The sequence below is a fragment of the Pseudopodoces humilis genome, chromosome 8 (assembly GCF_049639895.1).
Source record: "Pseudopodoces humilis isolate 2021_Gansu_Grassland_sample_001 chromosome 8, ASM4963989v1, whole genome shotgun sequence".
Classification (NCBI taxonomy): Eukaryota; Metazoa; Chordata; class Aves; order Passeriformes; family Paridae; genus Pseudopodoces; species Pseudopodoces humilis.
The window spans coordinates 5,834,145-5,856,575 of record NC_142207.1 but is presented as its reverse complement, the minus strand read 5'-3'; the positions used below and the strand labels follow the sequence as shown (position 1 = coordinate 5,856,575).

The 22,431-nt window shown below is 40.9% G+C and overlaps 1 protein-coding gene across 1 annotated transcript in view; it reads left to right on the top strand.

Annotated features, from left to right (window-relative positions):
- THSD7B (thrombospondin type 1 domain containing 7B) overlaps positions 1–22,431 on the top strand; it is a 297,680-nt gene that overhangs the window by 93,580 nt on the left and 181,669 nt on the right. The window contains exons 4-5 of the mRNA XM_005519602.2: positions 12,684–13,479; positions 21,682–21,933. Of these exons, the coding sequence (XP_005519659.2) occupies positions 12,684–13,479; positions 21,682–21,933 (1,048 nt within the window). The remainder of the gene's footprint in view (positions 1–12,683; positions 13,480–21,681; positions 21,934–22,431) is intronic.

Here is a 22,431-nt window from a genome sequence, read left to right as displayed (position 1 = left end):
TGTCGTACAGTGACCAAGCTCAGAGGTCAGGAGATGTTTTCCTCTTCTCTGTTCTTAAGGCATTAAAGTAGAAACAGTTTAAATTTAGCATACCAGCTTTAAGAAAGGATTAAAAAAACCCACATCCTGTGAACAGTAAATATTGTTTAAAGAAATTGGAATTTTTGTTTGTTTTAAAAATACCTGAAGTTCATGCAGATTATTAGCCATATACAGAGTGTTTTTGCTTTCTCTTTATACTTTTTGGAACACCCATTCTATACGTGCAGCGGTATCAAGATTGAATAGAAGCTAAAAATCTTTCTGCATCATCACAGAAGGAATACAAGTCATTTAAGATCAATTTTCAAAGATGATATCTTGAATTTCTAAACTTCATATAGGGCAGACTGTAAATGTTTTAAACATGTAATGAATATGGATTTCATTTTCTTAGCTCCCATTTCTTCATTGATTTTTGCACTTGACCAGTCATTTCTCTTTGTATATGTAAAATATATGGCTTACTGTTCAAAGGATCCCAAATCAAATTGGCTTTACTTACCTCAGAATATTCTGAATAAAGTTTATTATGGGAATCATAAGAAAGGAATAGACATTTATAATAGAATACTGTTTCCAAGTGGCTTCATTGAATTAAAGAATTCCTAGTGGAATTAAAACTCAATTAAGAGCAGTTATGTCAGTATCCCTAGTGGGAAAGCCAATTTTTCTTATTTCACAGAAGTACCAGTCTGATTTGTCTACAGCTGAGTGTTCCCCATCTGCTGTGGGTGTAGACAGGTTTCCTGTGCCTGGTGGATGGTTATACAAACTCTGCTCTGAACTTTGCAATTCTTTAAACCAGGGGAGAAGACCAAGAGCTGTGTCTCCTTCTGGAAAAGCCTGGATAGCCCTTGCCGTTTCTTAAGGAATTTCTTTCTTTAGCAGTTTGTTGTTTTCTTGTGGTGATACTGAATCTTCATGTACTGGTTAATGAACCAGCTGGGGCATGCTAATGAGCTGGTTCATATGGAAACAGTTTTCTCATATAAAAACAGCAAAACTAAAAGCCACTTGAAATCTGTGGTTCAGGATTATTAGCTAAGTGTTTTTATTGCTCCTTTCCTCACACTCCTCATTCTGCCTGTCCGCATTACTCTCAGGGGATTTGGAATAATTAGGTTACCAGATTTCAGTGTTTTGTCCATTGCCTGTCATAATCTGATCTTCAGAAGTATCCACAGCCACCGTCATGACCTCCAAGGCACTGGAAATATCTCCTGTGAGAAGGGTTAGGAGCTGGTTCCAGCATTTCAGAACCCCATGGTATGATAATCATGACATTTTAGACATACTTCTGGTGTGTTGGATACAGACTGAGCAGGAAAACACTGATTGATTCCAAAATGCGAGAAAAATGGGACAATTTGGATATAAATATCTCACAGCACGTATTTATATGTCTGTCTGTGTGTACTTAAATATTTGACATCAGCTATGTACCTTATGCACATTCACACATATATCCTTTTCCTTTTATTAAATCATTTATGATTTTTCTTAATCAGGTGTGTCTTAACATATGAAGGGGAAAGGGATATTTGTCTTGGCTCATCTCTTCTGCCATTCCTGAGCTGGAGCAGGTGTTGGAAGATTCCTTTGATAGCATCTCTTTCAGTCAGGACTTTGGGCTCATCCACTCCTTTGATTAAACACTGGGGCAGCAACATCTTCTGTCAATATTTTGTATGTTGAGGGATTTCAGGTGCTATCTGATGAACCTAAATGTGACCTAAATTGAACTGAAAGCAGCTTGAGGCAGGAATTGCTTTTTATCTTCTTGAATCGTGTTTGAAATTGTGATAGTTCTTTGAGGCGTATTTAAATTAATAACCACTGCATTATCTTGACAACACTGGTAGAGATAATGTGGGATTTCCATTATTCTGGCCTGGTTTTCGATCATTTCCCAGTTATAGTGAGGATGATGAATGAACGTCGCCAAGAAATTATTTTTAAAAATAGTTTTGCCATGTGGTGGCACAGGGGACCAGAGATGATTACCAGGGCTGATGTTTAATTTAAAATTATCTAAAAATTTTTACTTAACCCCTTTATATCAAGGTGAATCCCAGGCAGGCTTAGTTTATGCAGGTATTTCAGGCAGTCATGACATCAGTGTGTTAGATTTATTGTGCAGGCTAAATGATCATTTTATATATTCAGTAGCACCACTCAGGAGTACAAAAGAGGACTCTTTGCAGTTGAATTTTCATGCAAATATCTTTATTTGTAGTGTAAAACAGTAGAACAGATAGGTGCTCTTGTGCAAATTACTAGCACTGTTTGTAAATATCTCTGCAATTGAAAGCAGCAGAAGTGCCAGATGTGTAATTACAATAGCACAGATATTCTACAGAAAGCTGTTCCTGTGAAACAGAAACAAGCTTAATGTGAAAATCTTTGCTTTTGAGAGCACGCATGCAATGCACATCATTAACCTGTTAATTAAATCTATTAAGGGCTGCATTTCTGAGGCCTTGTTAAATGATTACTTATGTGTAAGAACGTCTGTTTCTAAAGAGTCTTCAGTTGCAAAGTGTGGGCTAACGTTGTGATAGCAGATGCCTTTGTTTGGATGTGAAATACATGTACAACATATGTGCATCTGTAACTGCTATTTTCCCATGTCACCATTCTTTTTTATTTAAAAAAAAATCAGGGTGTGAGATCTTTTATGGCAACAGTGACCAGATTTCCAGGTTCAAAATTGTTCATCTCTGCTCAGCAAACAGAAAACCTGAATGCTGCCTGCCACATCTGGTAGTGGTTTTTGAAAGAAATGTGGGGCTGCGCTAGCAAAACCAGCCTCAGGATTAGGTATTATCAGCTGTTTAAACATCTCAGAGGAGGTGGTTTTATCCCTTGTGCTGAAGCTGTGAAAATGTAAGTAAAGATGTCCATCTGTTGGGATTTCAGTGATAGATGAAGGCTATTCAGAAATGCAAAACCACTATAAATTCAGGATAGTGTGAGCAAAACACCTGCCAAAGAGCTAGTGAAGATCTACCAGTGTTGTAAGGCTGACCCCGACATAACTTCAGTTATGATGTTTGATGTTTGAGCACTTCCATCTTTAACTTGCTGGAACTGATATTCTGCTTTCAGCTTTCTTTATTTCAGAAGTGCAGATATTGAAAAAAAGCATCCCAAACTTTGCCCCTTCCCCTAAACGTGCTTGTTCCCAGCCTGGACTGTGGGTTAACACCTTGCAGGACTTGCAACTCTTGGGCTCCTGGTAAGGGCCTGACACAATTTATGGCCCAAATTATGACATTCTCTTCTCTGTTTATCCTTAGAGCATTACTGGCTTGTGCTCCATGGAATCAATCTCAGCTGGAAAAAGAAATAAACGAAATTAAAATTAAAACTATTAGAAAATTTCATGGCTTAATACAACCCCTTCATACAGTCCCTGGATCTCAGTCTGGCCTGATGTTCAGATCTTAATCTGACCACATTTTTCTCTCACTTACCTGCATGTGCAGTCATTTGGAATGATGCCTGGCAAAATCTGCCTCCAGATGGGATGGAGATTTTTCTTTCTTCACATACTCATCCAGATATGATGTGCTTCGTTATATTTTGTAATTCTTGGCACAAGATTCCCAAGATTTTTCTTATCTTAACACCTGCAAGCCTGAATGAGGCAATGCAGTCATGTTCCCTGAGTGCAAACTGAAGCATTTTAGTATTCTGTTCTGCTGTCAAGAAGCAGAATTTATGATGTGATGGGAGTTGTTTCAATTAGGAAATTACTGTCTTTGTTCTTGCTTTCCCATTACATTAATTATTTTCCCCCCTCCTAATTGAACTTTTGTGAACTGGATTTAGCTTTATTTTTTGTTTTGGGTTTGTTTGTTTGTTTTGTTTTAGTATGTGCTATATGCCTGTCCTTCCCTGAAGGGAAAACCACTGGCATCTCAAAACCTTTCACCCTGCTATGCACTGGAAACTGGAGCTCTTTGTCCCTCTTAGATTGCTGAGCCACCCTCCTGTCAGCAGCCAGTGCTCCCAGTGTCTGCGGGACAATGAAATTGATTTACTGCTGGAGAACACTTATATTCCACATTTTGGCATAGCTTCTCATTTGGTTTATTCCTGCACAGCAATTTGCACACAACACAGCGAGTTGTGCTCTTCCAAAACACTTTTCCTCGAGAATATGGAGTGTCTAGAGTAAATGGAAATTTAATTATTAATAATTGAAAGGGGAAAATTAAATATGGACTGTAAATAAAGTGAAAATGCCCAGTAAAAGCAGTTTGTAGAGTCCTACAATAACCTCTGTCCAGTTTTTATAGAATTGATAATGCACATGTTTAAAAACAGTACTTTCACATGAATTAATTATGCTGTTGCCAGGGAATTGTTATTATGGGTGTTCTCCATCTTTGCAGAAATACTAATTAGCAGCAGTTGGGCTCCATGGGGCTCCTGCCCATTCTACAGCTCTTCTGTAATGTTTATTAGAAATAATGAGTGGCCGATATGGTTGAGAAGGTATTTCTGTAAAAGTACATGATGTCTGTGATTTACCTTTTCTCTTCCAAGCGCTGTGGGCAGCCCCACTTCTGCTCCAGAGCAAGAGGCTGCTCCAAGTGGAGGTCCCACCTGGAGGACTTCCCCAGGAGGACACATCTGTAGGCACATCAGCTCTGCAGGAGGCAGAGGAACAGGTAAAGCAGCTCCTCTGTTTCACCCCAGCCAGACTTGGTAGCACCTCCACATGCAACTCTGGATTTTGATTCCTTTACCATGGTGTATTGATCGCTGTGGTAGCTGAAAATGTATGTGGGCTTCTGGGCTGCGGTGGGTTATAAAATATGTAAGCTGGAAATAGGATGAAGCTGAGCAGAAAAATTATAGTTCTCCCTTAAAATGATGTCTGGAGGGGGATGCATGTATTTCTGTGATAATGTGCTTGTGAAGTAAATTTGGATACTTCAGAAAGGTTTTGCAGGTGTGCAGATTGCCGTATTATTTCACAACTTTTTTCTCTGAAACAGTTTTTTAAATTTTGCTGTTATTTCAATGAACAAACATAATTTAAGCTTCATGAAAGAGTAAGAAAATTAGAAACTGCAGTTGTCACAATTTGGAAGAGGGGTTGGGCTCTATCTTTGGTGTTTGCTGGGTAATGAATTATTACAGAACTAAAATAAGAATTCTCTGTGTGTCTTGGAGCTCGAATAAGCAGATGTTGAACTGCTGCCAGTGCCTCCCCCCAGCTGCCCCACCAAGGCCTTGTCTCAGAGCGGTGGTCCTTTGACAGAAAGTTTCTTATTGTGGTTCCCTCAGGGGCCCTGAGTGCCAATCTTCACTGGCTTCATGGGGTCTTCCCACATTACCTGGCCTAGTGGGAAGTGTCCAGGGAGGAAATTGGAATGAGATGATGTTTATGGTCCCTTCCAACCCAAGCCATTCTGTGGTTTCATGATCTTGGTGGTGTTTGCGTGGTGGTTCCTTGTGCAGATGCTGATGAGGTGGACTCTCCAGAGCATCCCAGCTGGGCTGTTAGCAGAACATGGACATGGGGTGAAACCTAGGCTTTGCATGCTTGAGAAATATCTGAGTGACTGCCTATGTGAAGGGCAGCAAGGGGAAGGCAGTGTGTGGGAAAAGCAGAAAAAAACTTTATGTGAAGCTTGCTGGTATGAAAGCAGTGGTGCAAGGAGCTGTATCCAACTGGAGAGACTTCAGAATTGCCCAGTTCCTGGAGCCAAGTAAGAAATAACCCCATTCACAAATATCTCCTTCTTCCTTCTACTTCCCTGCAAATATCAGAGTGGACCTCCTCAGCTTCTTGTTTCATTGTGCCTGAAGGGATCTGAGATTTCCTGTGGACTGGAGAAAACATTTAAGTAGAACTGGGGGCTCAGAAGAAGGTGCTGCTGAATGGGGTGTCCAGCAATGCCCACGATTTCCCCTTGGCCCCCACTGGTACCAGGGGTTTGCGTTACAGGAGGTGCTGTGTAACCTGTCTTGTGCCAATTCGGGTTTTGGTTTGTTTTTTGTTTGTTTCTTTTTCCACTGAGAGAGAAATAACAGTTCCTGTTGGGGATTACAAACCCCAGAGTCAGGATGGAGTGACTGAAGAAACATTTCTTTTGCTCTTAAGGTTACATTTACAAACACCTTACAAAGGCTATTACGTTTTAAAAAGAATTGGTTTCCATAGATGTTTGGAATTCCAAAAAGGCCAGAGTTTGATTATAGCTATTTATAATCCAGTACTGAGGTGGTTTTAATCTCATATGCAGTAAACAATTTAGAGCTGTAGTCTGCTGGTAAGATCTATTTATTCTTTTTGTTTTTCAATACATAAGCTTATATATATTATGGTCTCATCTCCTAATATCCAGCGCTGTCAAGGCCAGAAATCAGTTCTCACAGACCCTCAAAATGTGTTGAATGAATATGACAGAAATGTTTTGGAATGTGTGGGGGTATTTTTTATTTTTCTGTTTTTTAATTGAGAGTTGAAAGGAAAGAATATTTTTCCCTGGGCTGTCTCTGGGGTGTGGGCACATGATTGAGTAGCTCAGCTAATACTGTTTACATTAGTTCTTAATATTGGGAAGTCCTGCCTTCCAGTGCCAAGGGGTTAGTAAATCTCTGTATTTTCATAAACAGCAGTGTTCATTACATTCTGCTGCAGAATGTCTTTCTTGCTGAAGTGTGTCTTGCAGCGTATGGATAATAAGGGAAAAACCTGAAATGTAAAATTGGAACAAACTGCTGCATGGCTTAAGTCAGTAAATTTCACATTTATTCAGATCTGAAATAAGATGAATAACTAAGCTGCTGAATTGCTCATTTGTGTAGGTCATGAAAGTTTAAAAAAGTGCTGCAGGTATTTAAAATTAATCCCAGGAATCAGAGGAATTTTTTATGCCCTGTGTGACACTGCAAATAGAACAATAGTCTTTTGTATAGAATTCTTCATACAGATGATAGCACAAAAGGATTTAATGAATTGCTGTTAATAATAAATAGGAAAATAATTGAGACAGTTAAGACTAGGCAAGGAAAATAATCTGTATTTTGGCTGAGATGTGGCAGTAGATGCAGGGCAAGGAGACAGGAGGGCTCTTTTAGAAAGCAAGGGAATGGGCAGTTCAGCCAACTATAGCTATACTAACATTACTCTGTATTATAAAACACTGAAACATCCCAGATGTGTCCTAGACTTCAGATATTTTAGCCTGTTTAGTCTGCAAGTAAAGATGAGGCTGTAGGATCCTTATCTAAATCTTTAGAATTACTTTTCTTGGCATAATGTGCCAAGAACCACAGTGCCTGCATATTGTGCCAAGAAAAAAAATATTGGTGAGGAACTATGTTGTAGTTTGTATGATCTGCAACAGCTTTGGCATATGAGAAATAAATATATGTCCTAATATCATAAAACATGCATAATTTTCATAAAATCACATTAAAATTACATAAATCTCATAAAACCTCACAAAACAACCAGTTTTTCTAATGAAATGTATTCAGTGGAATTTATTTTTTGTCTCTTACTAATAGTGAAGATTAATTAGTTGCAGTGGCATTAGGAATAAGGCTCGTGTTCTCTGAGTCAGTTGTTACCTGTTCTCAGAATTCACGGGCTCAGTTGGAGCTTTGCCCTTCCCATAACCATGCTTTGGTGAAAGGATGACATTCAGAGGGGTTCTGGGACATTTCAAGCAGAAGTATTCAATTAAAGTGGATGCTGCAGGGATTTTGAGGAGTTACGTCACATCTGGTGGAGTTACTCCTCAGTAAATGAAGTTGTTCATCTTTGTTATGAAGGATAAGAATTAGAAGATTCTGTTCAAAAGCAAGTTGTTAAGGTCTTGAACAGTTGCTCCTAAATTTGATACTTAAACTGAAAGAGAAGGTAAAATGGCTAGAAAATAGGACTATTCCAATGGTTGTCTGTTAATTTTTTCAGTTCCTTCACTGGAGCATATCTATTATCTGATAAAAATTACTAACACAATATTCTATTTTACTGATTGCTCATCTTCTGCTATGTTTGCAAATCAGAGCATAGAATCAGGGACAGAGTCATTGTGGGAGATGCTTATTATTGAATGAATTCTCCGATGGTGAAATGGTTTCAATTAAGCTAAAATGTCACAATAAACAGAGCATAATTATTCTAGCAATTCTTACGAAGCAATAGCATACTTGCTAAGCAGCTCTTATTAGGATTCCTCTTCTGAGTTTGGTGTTCAGTGGTGTTTTATTTTGTCTGTAAAGTGTAATTATGGTCTGTATAGCCTGCTTGCCTTATGTGTGTGTGACCTGTGTGTCAGAGAGCAGATGTCACTGCATCCTTTCAGACACAATTATGGTGCAGTTGTAGGTAGGTCTTGCAGGCAGGAAAAACAAATCAGTGCACAGTGCATCAAATAAACTCCAGTTGCTCTGTTATTGCATGTTTTGAAAGGGGTTAGAGAAGTTGTATGGGGTGATAGCACAGCTCTTTCTGGCTGATAAAAGATGAGAATCAGAACAATGTGTAATTTTGCTTTAATAGATTGCCTTGACTTATTAAACCCTTTCATGTCTTTGCTTGTAGTGTTACAGATGCCCTGGAAGAAACAGAGAGATGTCTTTGTTCACAGCTGTTCATAAACAAAGACACCTTGACTGTCTGTTACGATTTTTGTGTGAGCCCAGCAAGTTTTGCTTCACTTCTTATTTTTGGAAATAGTGGTTTGGTTAAACTTCTCTATGGCTTGGTTGACTAATGGATCTAATGGATTTATTCATGCTGCTGTATGTTTACTGGTACTTTGCAGATCTCAGTGGTACTTATTAGTGAGAAACTTTTTTTTTTGGCATCCTGCTGGAGAAAGCCTTGCTCTCAGTTAGATGCTCCAACATAGAGAAACCCAGGTTGAAAAGGACCACAGGAGGTCATCCGATTGAACCTCGTCACAGAGCAGATTCAGCACTGAATGCACACCAGGTTTCTCAGGGATTGTTCATTCAGATCTCGGAAACCTCCACGGAGGTATTGTTGGACTTTGGGGCAGCCTGTGCCCAGGGTTATTTCACAGCAGTGAGGTTTTTCTTACACCCAGTTCGGAGCCTCTGCGTTTCCATGTACATCCACAGTCTGTTTCTCCCATCTGTGTCCTGCTGTGATGAGATCAAACATCCATCTAGTATCTGATTAGGTTACAATACATAGGAGACAGACTATCAATCCTTTATCTTCATATTATTGTACTTTCTATAGACAGATCACTGTGAAATTAATTTCCTTTTATTTAGTCTTCTTTAATTACCAGTGGCCTTTCAGTTCTAGATGGGGAGTTGTAAAGCATGTTTCTGAAGTTCAGGCTTCTGATGCCTCAGTTCCAGTGGGTTTATAACACAGTTAATATTATAATTCACATTGTGCTGAGATGTTTCTGTTAATTGACTCAGATATATTTTGAGAAAAGTGTAAATTTAATACGAGCCAACTAAAAATAATTAAATTCTAATTACAAAGTGGACTATTGACTAGGAAGTATTTACAACTTTCTCCTCATTTAAGCTACTGAAAAGGGTATTTAACTAAGCAGTGAAATATTGAGGATAAGTTTACTGCCACATCCTGAGGAGATTGTCAGGAAGTGAAAGAAATCTATAGTAATGGGTTTTGCATCTGATTTTTGATTATATTTTTTATGCTTCTTTTTCTGGTTTGCCAAGAGCAGGCTCTGTTTTTATGTTTGCCAGGGAATAATTGCAAATTGTAATGTGTCTAATGACAGTGTAATTACTTACAAGTTCACGCTTGTTTTGTTTTTTGGGGTTTTTTTTTGGTTTTTTTTTTTTTTTGGTAATTTTTCATTCTAAATTCACATCTGACTTTAAATTGTGGCCAATTCTTGCTTCTGACATCAGCAGAGTGTCTCTCTATCCTGTTAATGTGAGGAGTGGTCATTCTGCTGCTCATGCTGGGAGCAGCACCCAGGAGTGTATAAAATGTACTAAAGAGATGAGTTCTGTGCAGAAGGGAAAGAGCAGTGGTGAGGTTGATGAGTGGTTTCCTCTGCTACAACTGCTTGGCATTCCTCCATGGTGGGGGGTTTAATGCTACTTTTAATGCAATTCACTAGCTCAAGAAATGGAAAATCCTTGATTAGCCTAATGTGTTTCAACTGTTCAATGCTAAAGAGAAATAATTTTTGGTTTTAGGTTTTTCTTTAAATAAAACTGGTGAAAATGAAACTTCTCCTGTATGGAAACTTCCACATCTCAAAAAACTAAACTGCCTTTGCAGTGAAGTGCTGCACAAAAATAAATAAGTTCATGATACAATTATGTTGTGATGATTAATCATTGTTACTTTTCACTATTAATAAGAAGCCACCCAGGACTTGAGGTCTGAATTTTGACTATTATATTTTAGATGACAGTATTTACATAATCTGATGTCTGGTTTCAAATCTTGGTGGCATTAGAAAAGAATATTCTGCTAGATCAAGGTGAAGTACCAAGGATGAATGTTTAAGTTGTCAATGGACCTCTTCCCTGTAACTGAACTTCAAAAGCATATTTAAAGATTAATTCTTTTTTTTTTTTACTTAGTTTTTAAGCACACTGGATTCTGTTAAAAGCCTGTCATTAGTGTAGGACAGCTTGTAGAACACACTAGAGTTTGATGCTGCCTTTTCCCATTCAAGATATCTGTCATGACTGAGTCCTTACCTTGGGCTGATGTCTTTTGGTGTGAAACAGAGGCATAAAAAGGACAAAGATTTTTTTCACATAGCCTGAGGGATTCAGCAAAAGCTGGAGCTGGCTAAACCTCGAGGACTCTGCAGTGCCCTCTCGCCCCAGCCTGTCCACCACTGCAGAAGGTGCCTGACTGAGGGCAGAGCTGCAGCCCTGGCCTGGAGGATGGGGCAGGAGGAACATGGCATCTATTGGAAAAGAAGTTTAGTTATATCCAGTTCCTGTCTGCTTTCCCTCCTTTTGCAAAAATAAAAAAATCAGGATTATTTTCTTATGTATGTATGTACGTATGTATTTATTTATTTATCTATTATTTATTTATTTATTTATTTTACTTATTTATTTTCATTTTTCATTACACAATGTCAAGCCCCTGTCCCTGAAAGATCAACTCCTCTATTCACAGAGAAAGAACAAAGGGATTGCCAGCGAAACCGCCATTGCCTGAACAAAACACCTGGGATTAAAATTGTTATGAGACTGATTTTGGATTTTGTGTGTGTTTGGTTTTGTAGTAAACATGTAATTGATTCCGGTAGTTTTAAAATCAATTTAAAAAAAAAAAAATAAATTGACTGCAGTAGCATTGCTTAATATAAATCGACTAATTTGTTGCAAGTTCATTTTCTGCCTTGAAAAAATAGAAAAGGTAGCGCAGTTGCAGTGTATTTGCAGGCAAGAATTATATATGCAATGTTTGTACTGAACAAAATGGCTCTTTTATGAGGTATTGGAAAGTTTTTAAACTTAGGAATGAGATAACACCCCCTTGAGATGATCATCAAAATCCCTTTAATAGTTAAGATTCGGCCTGAGTGCTTTTCTCTACCTTTGCTCCTCAGTTTGCCAGCAATTTTGTACTTTATAGCCCTCAATATTTTATTGATTTGGTGGATTTTTATTTTCACAGACAAATCGTTCTATTTAGCTTTGTCTGATTGCTTTCACTTGCAAATCCTCAAGTAAGATTCATACAATTACATATGTATGTTCATGTGCTCCAGAACTGAAAATGACATTGCTGGGTTTTATTTTGGTTTAATTTCTTTGCCACCTCTCATAGTACCACATGCTGCAAGTGGAAACGATTTACTCGGTGTACTTTGAGGGTGATTATTTTCATGTATTTATCCTCATTGTTTTATCCCTTTGGATGATGATTCTGCTGCTTCCCAGTGCAGTTTATTCTGTTGACTAATTGCTCTATTAAGACTGTTTTCCTCTTATCTAACTTGACTTCCTTTTCCTGTTAGATGATTGTTCTTTTATGATCATTTTTATATTAATTTGTACAAATGAAATTAAATATTCATTTGGGATGAATTTTACTGCTCCAGAAATTAAAGGCTTGCCTTTAATTTGTAGCACTCTGAGGCATTTTCTTTTTTCCCCAAATTTCTCCAAGTGATTCAGTGATGTGAGTACACGGGGAGAAGCAACTCGCAGACTTTAGGAAGCATTTAACCAATTTTAGGGACCAGCTGGTAGTTATTTGCTTTTTCATACATGCAGGATATGGCTTATATTTTATATATGATTTATATATTTTAACACGGGCAGACAGGGATGGGAGAAGGGGGAAGATATTTAAATTAAAAGAGGCAAGATTTAGGTGAGATGTTAGGAAGAAATTCTTTAATCAGAGGGTGGGGAGGCCCTGGTACAGGGTGCCCAGAGAAGCTGTGGCTGCCCCTGGATCCCTGCAAGTGTGCAAGGCCAGGTTGGACGGGGCTTGGAGCAACCTGGGACAGTGGAAGGTGTCCCTGCCCAGGGCAGCGGGATGGAATGAGAAGAGCTTTATGGTCCCTTCCAACCAAGCCGTTGTGACTTTATGTTTTGCGATTGTCCGATGTTGTGTGGGGTCAGGCCGGATCCCTGCACGGCGCTTCTCACCAGCCCCTCTCTTGCAGGTCACTGGGGCCGCTGCGTCGGGGACTGCGGCTCGGGGGGCCTTCGCAGCCGGGCCGTCTGGTGCACCCACGCCGAGGGCTGGACCACGTTCCACGCCAACTGCGACCAGCAGGACAAACCCGAGAGCCAGCGGAGGTGCTTTAAAGTCTGCGACTGGCACCTGGAGCTGTTCGAGTGGGAGGTTTCGGGATGGGACAGGTGCGGGCTCGTCTCGGCTGCGGGCGCTGAGGCGGGAGCCGAGATTTGTGTCACCGCACAGCACGGGCTGCAGCGCCGCAGCGTCCGCTGCCTGCAGAAGCTGAACGGGACGGCGGTGTCCAGCGAGATCTGTGAGTATTTCAGCCCGCAGCCGCCCGCTGAGCAGGCCTGCCTGGTGCCCTGCCCGCGGGACTGCGTCGTGTCCCAGTTCTCCGGCTGGTCCCCGTGCGGCGCGGCCTGCGCGGGCAGGCTGCAGCACCGGGCGCGGGCCGTCATCGCTCCTCCGCTCTACGGCGGTGCCCCGTGCCCCAACCTGACGGAATCCAGAGCCTGCGAGGCTCCCGCCTGTCCCCTCGGCGAGGAGGAGCACGCCTACAGCCTCCGCGTGGGCCCGTGGGGCGAATGCCGGCTGCCCCATCCTAAAGACGTGCAGCTGGCCGAGAGGACTATGCTGGATTTGGGGTCGGACTCTGGAGAGCGAAGCACATCTGGACTTGCCGGCGCTCATCCCCACCGCCATGCCGGGGAGGTGGAGATTGGCTACCAGACCAGGCAGGTCAGGTGTGTAAGGAGCGATGGAAAACACGCCGCGCTGAGGTAAGGGTGATTCCTGCTCCTGTCAGCCCCACTGGAGTTCTGTGATGGAGCGCTGGCTCTGCCTGGCAACACCACATGTGACAGTGAATGAGTCCCGTTCTTGAGTTTTAAATGGAATTTTCTATGGGTTTTTTCAATGAACCTTTTTCTTTTATTTAATTCCTTTCTAGCATATGTTGAAGATTTTGCATTCTTCTACGATTTGCGACTGTTTAAATTAATTTAATGCTTTTAATAATTCTCTTCCGGGTCTTTTGTTGTTGTTTTGAGGAGATGGAATTATATATCACTTTGTGCTGTTGCTGGGCCTTGGCTGTGGGAGAGAGTGGTTTCATTCTCAGTCATGTACTGCATATATTTGGTATAAGAGGCTAAGATTGCGTCAGCTTAAGCTCCTTCATTCTTACAAATCAATACAGGATAAAATAAGTCTGAAAAATTTGGCCTTGTGAATATGCTAGAAGGTATATTTTGGAAAGAAATCAGTGAGTAAACCTGGGATTGTCATCCTTATTGAGGAGCCTTCCTGTCTGGTATAACTCTCGGGTGCTGGTTCAGGGCAGGTGACTGGCACGCCTGCCTTTGGTAGTGGTTGTTGATTGCTGAACTTATCTAATGTTTTATCTAATGATTTCTCTTTGTCTATATAGGTTGCATTCCTGTAATTTCCTGAATGTGGAGGTTACGGTAATGTGCAGCAAATAATGGAAAGATTTATTCTTTCTATTTCTCACATTTAAATTTAAGCTGAGTTCTGCTGTTTGACTTCAGGTTGGATTTGGGTAGGTGCCAGTAGCTACAGATGACTGATAAACTGATTAACTTCTGAGAAAGTCAGAATTTCTGGAGATCTTACTGTGTTCAGTTTTTCAAGGAAATTAGAAGTTCTTGAAAAATCCTGCTCTTGAATTTTGCAGAAATCAATCTGTTTCTCAGTAATCCATAGCTCCTGGTGCCTCTACAAACTCAAATGGCAGAGAGAAGGGGTTATTTTACATCCAGTTCTCTACCCCTGTTAATTTCTGCAGTGTTTTTGCACACAGACTGAGGTGAAAATACGAATTGTAACCTTTTTTCTTACCTACTTCTATTACACCCATAGGCAAGCATGGAGTATTTTTTTATCAGTTGGAAGAAAGTCAGGCTTTGTGAAATGTTCCAGCAGTTTCTAACATCTTGACGTTATTACTTGTCTCTTAATATATGCTGATTCTAAATATACAGATGTTATGCTTATGTAGCTGCTTGACTTCAATGGAGTCATTTGTGATTTATTCCACAGTGTGACCAGCAGTAGGTTTATCTGTTAACATTTGTTAGCTTTCTCCTGCCTCTTGTATCTCACTCCTTATCAGAGGCTCTGGGCGCGGGATCCTGATTTTGTTAGAATTTCACTTGCTCTGCCCTCACACACTCACTGCTGTGTTTGCTCTAAGAATGGAAATGGAAACTTTCTATAAATGTTTCCTGTGTTACACACAGAATTTCTGGATGACAGTGCAGAGAGTGCTGAGAGCTTTAGTTTTGGTGACTATCCCTGATCGAGCTGTCTTCTTTCTTGTTCCTTTTTGGGTTTTTTTTCTGATCTAACCCCCTTTTTGGGAGTGTACAGCTCCATTAGCCACCTCCTGACAGTCTTTTTCTGCTGAGCTTTTCTCAGATTTACTGCAGAGCTGGGCCTGACCCATCGTTTGCTCTTGCTCTAAATGCAAGAGCAAAGCCCATTGATTGAGTAGAGAAGAAAAGGTCATGTCATGTTACAGCATCCAGACACTCAAAAACTTTTCCTTTCTCCTTTTGGACCTAAAATTCAAAGCTAAAAATCTAGCCCAAAATCCAATCCGTGTTTAGTTCCGGGGCTGGAGTGTCACAGATACCAAATACTCCTGACAATGACTCCCTTTAAGCATCCCCTGCTAGTGTCCTCCTCGTTTTGTTGTGCAGCAGATTTGCTGCCATTCTTCTGAAGAGCAGGCCCGATCTTACAGATGCTGCTTTACAACACTGAGGGTATTTTGGCTACCGATAAAGAAGAGTAAATGCATTTGCATAACCCCGTAGTGGGGACTGGCAGGCAGCCAGGTGTCTGCTGTAAACCAGGAAAGAAGTGCCTTATTTGTGCTCCTGCATTTTCCTGGCCATCATTTCCTATTTTTACTAACACTGCTAAGCAAGCACCCATTGTAAATTAAACTTTTGGAAAACTGAGGCAAGGAACAGGAATATCCCAAGATGTGCTTTAGCAGTGGGCTCTGAGCTGCTGGTCTGCCGGGCTCTGCCTTCCAGCACTGCACAGTTCTTGCAGGTGACAGGAGTGGTCAGCTAACCACCACCAAGGACCACCAGAGGAGAGGGGCCACATCCTCATCCTACCTCCTAATTTATAATGAGAAGATACCTAATTTATTACCAAGGTTGTTTAATTTACTGGTGTCTGACCGCAGGGCCATAAGTAACTCTCTCATATTTGGAGAGGAGCATAAGCCTGCGGAAGACTGGATGTGCTGTGTCAGGGAAACACAGATGGGGATATTTTTGATAAAATATCTTTTCAGTCTGGAGGTTCCACATTTCTCAAAAGGGAAGGAAAAGGAACAAAGGAAGAGGAAAGGGAGGGACAGACCTTTTTGAAAACACCTGAAATGACAATTGAACAGCCAAACATCAGTAGGCTTCGAGACAGGTCCACTTTTGTTCAGAAACTGTTTTGGTGTAGAAATGTTATATTCATGAAAATAAAAGGAATAACATCAAAATAGAATGATGCTATGGATCTGATTTGAACCTTTTAAAGCCTTTGTTTAAAAAGTTGGAATTTTTTTCATACAATTTCAGATAGAATTTAGGTTTCATTTTAGTTCAGAAAAATGTTTCTGTTTCGCCTTAAGCCTTACATCCAATAACAGATTCAAACATAAGCAGTTCCATGCATTAAAAAAAAAATCTCTGAAAAAGATGCAAGAAATGAATGCGAAAGAAATTCTGCTCTTTTTGTTTTCCTGTCTCATCACAGTTGTAAAAATCTACAGAATGGGACAAAGGCACTTGATTTCCTTGCTATTTTATTTTTTTTTCTTTTAAATAAAAGGTTGTTTAGGTTAGACATAAAATTGCAGTTTAGTAAAATAAATGTGCATAGTTAGACATTGAAATTCTAAATAAATTTAACCTGATTTTCTAACCTTGTGTGTGCTCAACTAAGTATACTGACAAGGTAAAGTCAGGAACAAACAGTTATAAGGCCTTTTTTATTATTATTATTATTTGGATTAGAAGACTTTTATGTACATATTTCTTAAACTCTTCATTCTGACTGTAAAATGACAAGAGTGATATAATAGAGTTGGATTTAGGTTTCTGTTTACTTTACTTTGTAAGTGAAAATTCAGGTCAAACTCAGTCAAGGGACAACCCATCTGTCAAGGCGGAGGTGGAGTAGCATTCAACTCCTTTATTTGCCTCTGTAATTTAAATTTCCATTATCCATTTCCTAGTGGATTGTGCTTAACCACTTTGCTGTTGTACATTTTTAGGAAAAAAAATATTTGCAGTTTCAGTGTTGACATTCTTCTGTTCTCTGGATGAATACAAAATTCTGCAGTCCTGAGGTGAAAATGCTGTGCTGTAAAATGCTATTTGATGGTTGTGATTCCGGGAGAGGACTTCTATGTTCACATTCCTCCTGGCAGATGTAGGAATCAAGCCTCACTGCTCAGGCTTGAAAGCAAATCCCTGAGACATTAGAGAAGAAGGATATTTTATTTTCTAATGTTCTTTTCAAAAGTTTTGTCTCTCAATTCTTTTGCTTTTATTTAAAAGCACAAGAAACAAAGGAGCAGTGATGGCTTTTTTGATTTGCATGAGTCACATTTTAATGGTCAGGCATTGGAATAGGCTTCTCAGGGGGATGGTTCAAAATGTGTGTGGATGTGGCACCTGGGGATATGGTTTAGTGGTGGACCTGGGAGTGCCAGGTTGACAGTTGGACTTGATGATCTTAGAGATCTCTTCTAACCTTAATGATTCCATGGTTTGATAATTTTAGAAGTGGTGTCAAATAATAACTGTTTTTTCTCCTGTTTCCAGACTGTGCTGGGAGGCAGCTGCCTCTGTAGGCCCAAGATCTCAGAGTCTGCCAATGTAGTGCAAATGGAAGCCAGCACTTATTTTTAATTAAAACAGAGGATCTGGTGCATTAAGTTCTGGAAACACCAAAACTTTGACATCTTTACTAATGTTTGTTTGGATTATAGGTCTCCCAGATCCCTTTCCCTTAGGTTAGTTGGATGGCAGGCAAATAAATATTCCCTGTCTTCACCACCCTGGTGCAGAAGGGGCTGATGTTTCTTCTGCCAAAGAAACCTCTGCTGCACAGATTGAATATATGGTATCTGAAAGAGCCCTGGCAGCACTTGAAAACCCTAAAAATACATTAGGAATTCTCAGAAGTGTGCCTATTAACACTGATTGTCAATTTCTAAGGGAAATAAATGTTTTGATGCTGTTTGAAACATGGCAAGACTGTCCATTTTGAGACCTTAATATTATTGGCCAAGTGCAAAGAGCAGGTAGTGTGTATTCCAGCAGCCTGTAGGTCTTTGATCACAGAATAGGAGACGCTTCTAAAGAAGAGAAAAAATGGAAATGGGTTGTTAACTCAGCTCAATTCAGGATTATCTTGCTCTGCAGCACATGGGCTTGAACATGAGTTCCCTGGTCAGGCATGACACTTCCCGGGAGACTTACTGAGCCTGGCTGTGGAGGTGGTACCCTGTCCTCCTGGTGCTGCCTCTGTGCCAGCAGTATGGCCATGGTGTCAGCTTTTTAGTATACCTAATTACTTTGCAGATGATCCTTTCAGTGTGAAAGGTTTAACAATAACTGCCTGTCTCATCCTGTAATCTAAGGAAATGCATTCACCTGTGGTCCTGGAACAGTTGGGAAGGGAAGGCAGAGGTGAGTCCTGTGCTGTGCCCAGCCTGATTAACTGGTGCATGGCTCCTGGGTGGTGTTGCTGCTTTTTCCAGCTGATGGACCTGTTCCCTCTCATTCCCACGTGGTGGATGTGATAGCTCTGTGACTGCAGGGCATGAGCACAGGTAGAGCTGTTGGGAAATGCCATTTTTGGTGTGTTGCTTTTTGTCCAGAGCAGAAGGTGGTGTGGTTCAGCTCGGGGCTGCACAATTCCTGTGTCTCTTGGGTGTGTGTGTGGCTGGAGATGGATGGTACTGCTCAGTGGGCAGCAGCCTAAAGTGACACAGCCACAGGGAGCTGCACAGTCAGGATGGTACCCAGGGCAGCTTTCCCTCCTCCTTTGCTGTTCTTCTTCAGGACTCTTTGAGTGTGAAAGAGACATGAGTGGGTTTCCTATGGTTTAGTGTTTTGTGTTTCTTTAATAAGTGGTTTATTGCTGTTCAGCACTCAAGAGGCTCAGAGGGCACTGTGCCACTTGAGCGAGCTGGGCTCTGTGCTGCTGCTGGCTGCTCACTAATGGATCCATCCTACGCCACATGCACTGCAGCGTGGGCTGAGAAACAGTTCCTGTGGTTTTACGCTGTCAGTCCAAGCATGTAACACAGAAAAAAGCATCAGTTGTATAAGTACTCTACTGCATCACACTTACCAGGTCAACCCCTAAGCAGAAGATCTAACCTGAGACATTAGTATGTCCAAAGTCAGTTTAAAAACAGGGCTGATGTAGTACCTCCTGTCCCTGCTGGTTTGGACACAGCCACAGCAGCACAAATCCGTGTCTGGTGTGCAGCCTCAGATCAGCGAGTGTCTCGCAGGTCTGGGCTTTATCTGTATCAGATCGTTCTAAGTACATCTGCAACATGAAAAGCTGTGTCTGCATTTCATGCAAAAGAGTGTTTTTACATTTGTCTTTGTGTTGCTCGGTGTCACAATTAATTTGACTTGGAGGCTCTGAGTGAGTAGGTACAAGTTAATTAATTTCCTTTCTGTTCAGCGGTTGCTTGTAATTCTCCCTCAAAAGCCTACTTGAACAGGATGGAAATTGCCAGTTCCATGTCTCATTCACCTTGAGGTCAACAAAGTTAGCATTTTGCCTTTTATAGCAGGAGCAGTGGGGAGGATTTTCAGGGAAAGAAACAGCTATTCAGCCTCTGGCAAAGGCTTTTGCCAGTGCAAGGTGATTTCTGGGCAGGGATGGCTTTCTCAGCCAGTGTTGGCGCAGGTTTGGAGAATCCATTATGGGAGGTGTTGTCTGGCTAAGAACTGGGACTGGAAAAGATAATTTGAACCAAGACTCCAATCCAGATTTTTAAAGGCTACATTTTATTTGGTGTTTCAGTAAAGATCGGGCAGGACTAAAATCTCTTTTGCAGTGGTGCAACCCCAAAAGTGGATTTTTCTATTCACACTGTATCTGAACAGGGAGTTTTGATCACTTTAGAAAGTAAGATCAGTTACCCCTCCCCTCCCCCCTGCAATTCTGTGTTCTTGGATAGACTTGAGTTTTCTGATACCATCAGTTAGGGCAGTGTCTTATGTGCTATTGTTTTATCTACTGAAAATGAGGAATTATTCTTCCTTCTTTATGTTTTGACATGGGTGGCTGCCCTGTTGAAATATTAAAAAGGAAGTAAAGTGACCATTCACGTGACTGCACCTAACCTAATGTTCAAAAAAACTACTCAAATCCGTGGGTTAGTAAGTACATATATAATGATTATTACTTTCCAGAACCTTTTGATAGAGCTGATATTTTATATCAGAGACAGCTTTGTAATCAGTTCCATTTGACTTGTAATAGAGAAATGAAATGTTTTTCAATTGTAAGCAACTATAATTTCATTTTGAGGGGGCTATATCACAGGCTGTTTGTACTTGTTAAAGTTGTTTAAGTAAACCTCAGTAAAGTCATCCTTGCAGCACCTGTGAGATTACTGAGTTTTATTCTGGGTGAAGAAATTGAGAGTAAAAGTTGTTACCATTTTCTTTGGTTTACTTTGAAGTTCAAATAGAAACCACTAAATGCTTTATTTTGCTGGTGGTTGAGGGTCTAGTCAAACTTGATGTGTTTCAATGGGAATGTTCCTTTTGACCTATGTGAAAAGGGGACCAGTTTCTAGACTGGAGAAGGGAGTGAATGCCCTTTATCTTCTCTGCTCCCCCCGTGAGGCTGCCCAGCAATCCTGACATGATTGTCCCAGTCTGTTTTCTTTAGAGGGGGAGATAGGTTGGCCAAACTGTGCTGTAAGGAATAGCAGGAAAGGTAATGGCTGCTCCCCTGGGAGCAGCTCTGGATTTCACAGCTTTTAAATGTACCCGTGCTTGCAACTTACAGTTGGCAAAAGCTTGACCACAGGCAGCTGGAGGCTGGAGAAGAAAGATTAGAATTCACACTGAGTTCATCAGGTGTGGTCTTAATTTCAGAGGCCAATTTGCATTGTCCATATAACACTGTTCAGAAGTCAGAAGATGTTGTAGCTTTGGGACTTTTCAAAATGTTATTCTGGGATTTAGTATCTTGATACCAAATCTCATCAGTTGGTAGCCCTTAGAATTCGGTTTCACATTGTATTTGGCCTAGGGTGGTGTCTTGATATGTTACCGAATGAATGAGATCATGTCCTGATGTTAGGTGGAATAATTGAATCCCAAAGTCCAACCCTAGTTGCAGCATTCCTGGGTTTCTGGTTGTTTGTCAGGTTGGAAAACCCTTTGACCTTGTTTGACAGCACATAGTTTGATAAGAGCCTCATGGAACTGCGACCTTTCTTATTAGTGTGGGATTAATTACTTTTTAAAAGAGCAGAGTTGCTCAGCAGGATGGATGGATGAATGGATGGATGAATGAATGGATGACATCTAGTCCTGTGTGTGGGATGCTAGAATGGTTACCAGTGCCAATATTTCTCTTGGGCTTGGTTTTTGTTTTCCATATAGGACAAACTGTGAAATTCTAGCTACACAGGAGCAAATATAGTGCCTTGTGCATCTGTTTTAACTTGATATAAATGAGATACATTGTTTTAAAAAGTACTCAGCTTGCAAGTTTGCACCCAGAGCTCATTGGAAATATACCCTGTATTTAGAACTTCTCTTATTTCTGTTGCGCTGATGTTGATGTACATCTTCTGATTGAATGACCATGGATTTCTTCTTGGGGAGTTTGGCTTGAAAAAGAAATTCATTAAGCAAGACCTCCTCAGCTGTTGTACTGTGTTCTTACCACAGCCTCTGTCTGCAAGACCCTGTCCCCGTGACCTCCAGGTCCTGTGTCATCCCCAAGGACTGCACCACGTCCGAGTGGTCCCCATGGAGCCCCTGCTCGCGCAGCTGCGGCTGGGGCAGCCTCGCCCCGGGGCTGCGGAGCCGGAGCCGCAGCGTGCGGAGCGTGCCCATGGGCACCGGGAAGCCGTGCCCGGAGCTGGAGCAGAGGGAAGCGTGCAGCGGAGGAGGGAAGGCACCGCTGCAGCCCTGCCCCAGGTATGGCCATAGCTTCTCTCCCAGGTTTTGGAAGTGAAGAAGCCCCTGCAGATCCTCCCTGCTGGATTTGTGCATGGAGGGGGTTGCCTGCCGTGCTTACTCTGTGCCTGAGAAATCATCGACTTGGTCATTGTTAGCTGTGATTAGTGGTATTATTTATTGTCAGTAATACTCTTTTAATTGGTGCTATTTTAATTATTACTGTTACAATAATTACAGTTATGTGTAGGAATAAATTTGAATTACACCCACTATAGTTTGCATTTTCATATTTTAAAAACTGTGAGCAGTTGCTCTTATTCTCTCATAGGGCTTTTGTACTGATTGCTGTTTCAGAGAATTTTATCAGCTGTGCAGAAACTGGTGAGGTCTCCACAGCTGAGCTTTTATTATCTTTAAAATTGTAATTTTTGCATAAGATTTAATGATTCCTCTTCATCTCCCCATAAAAAAATCCCAGTCTTGCTTGAGGAAGATAGGAACTTCTTGGAGGTAATA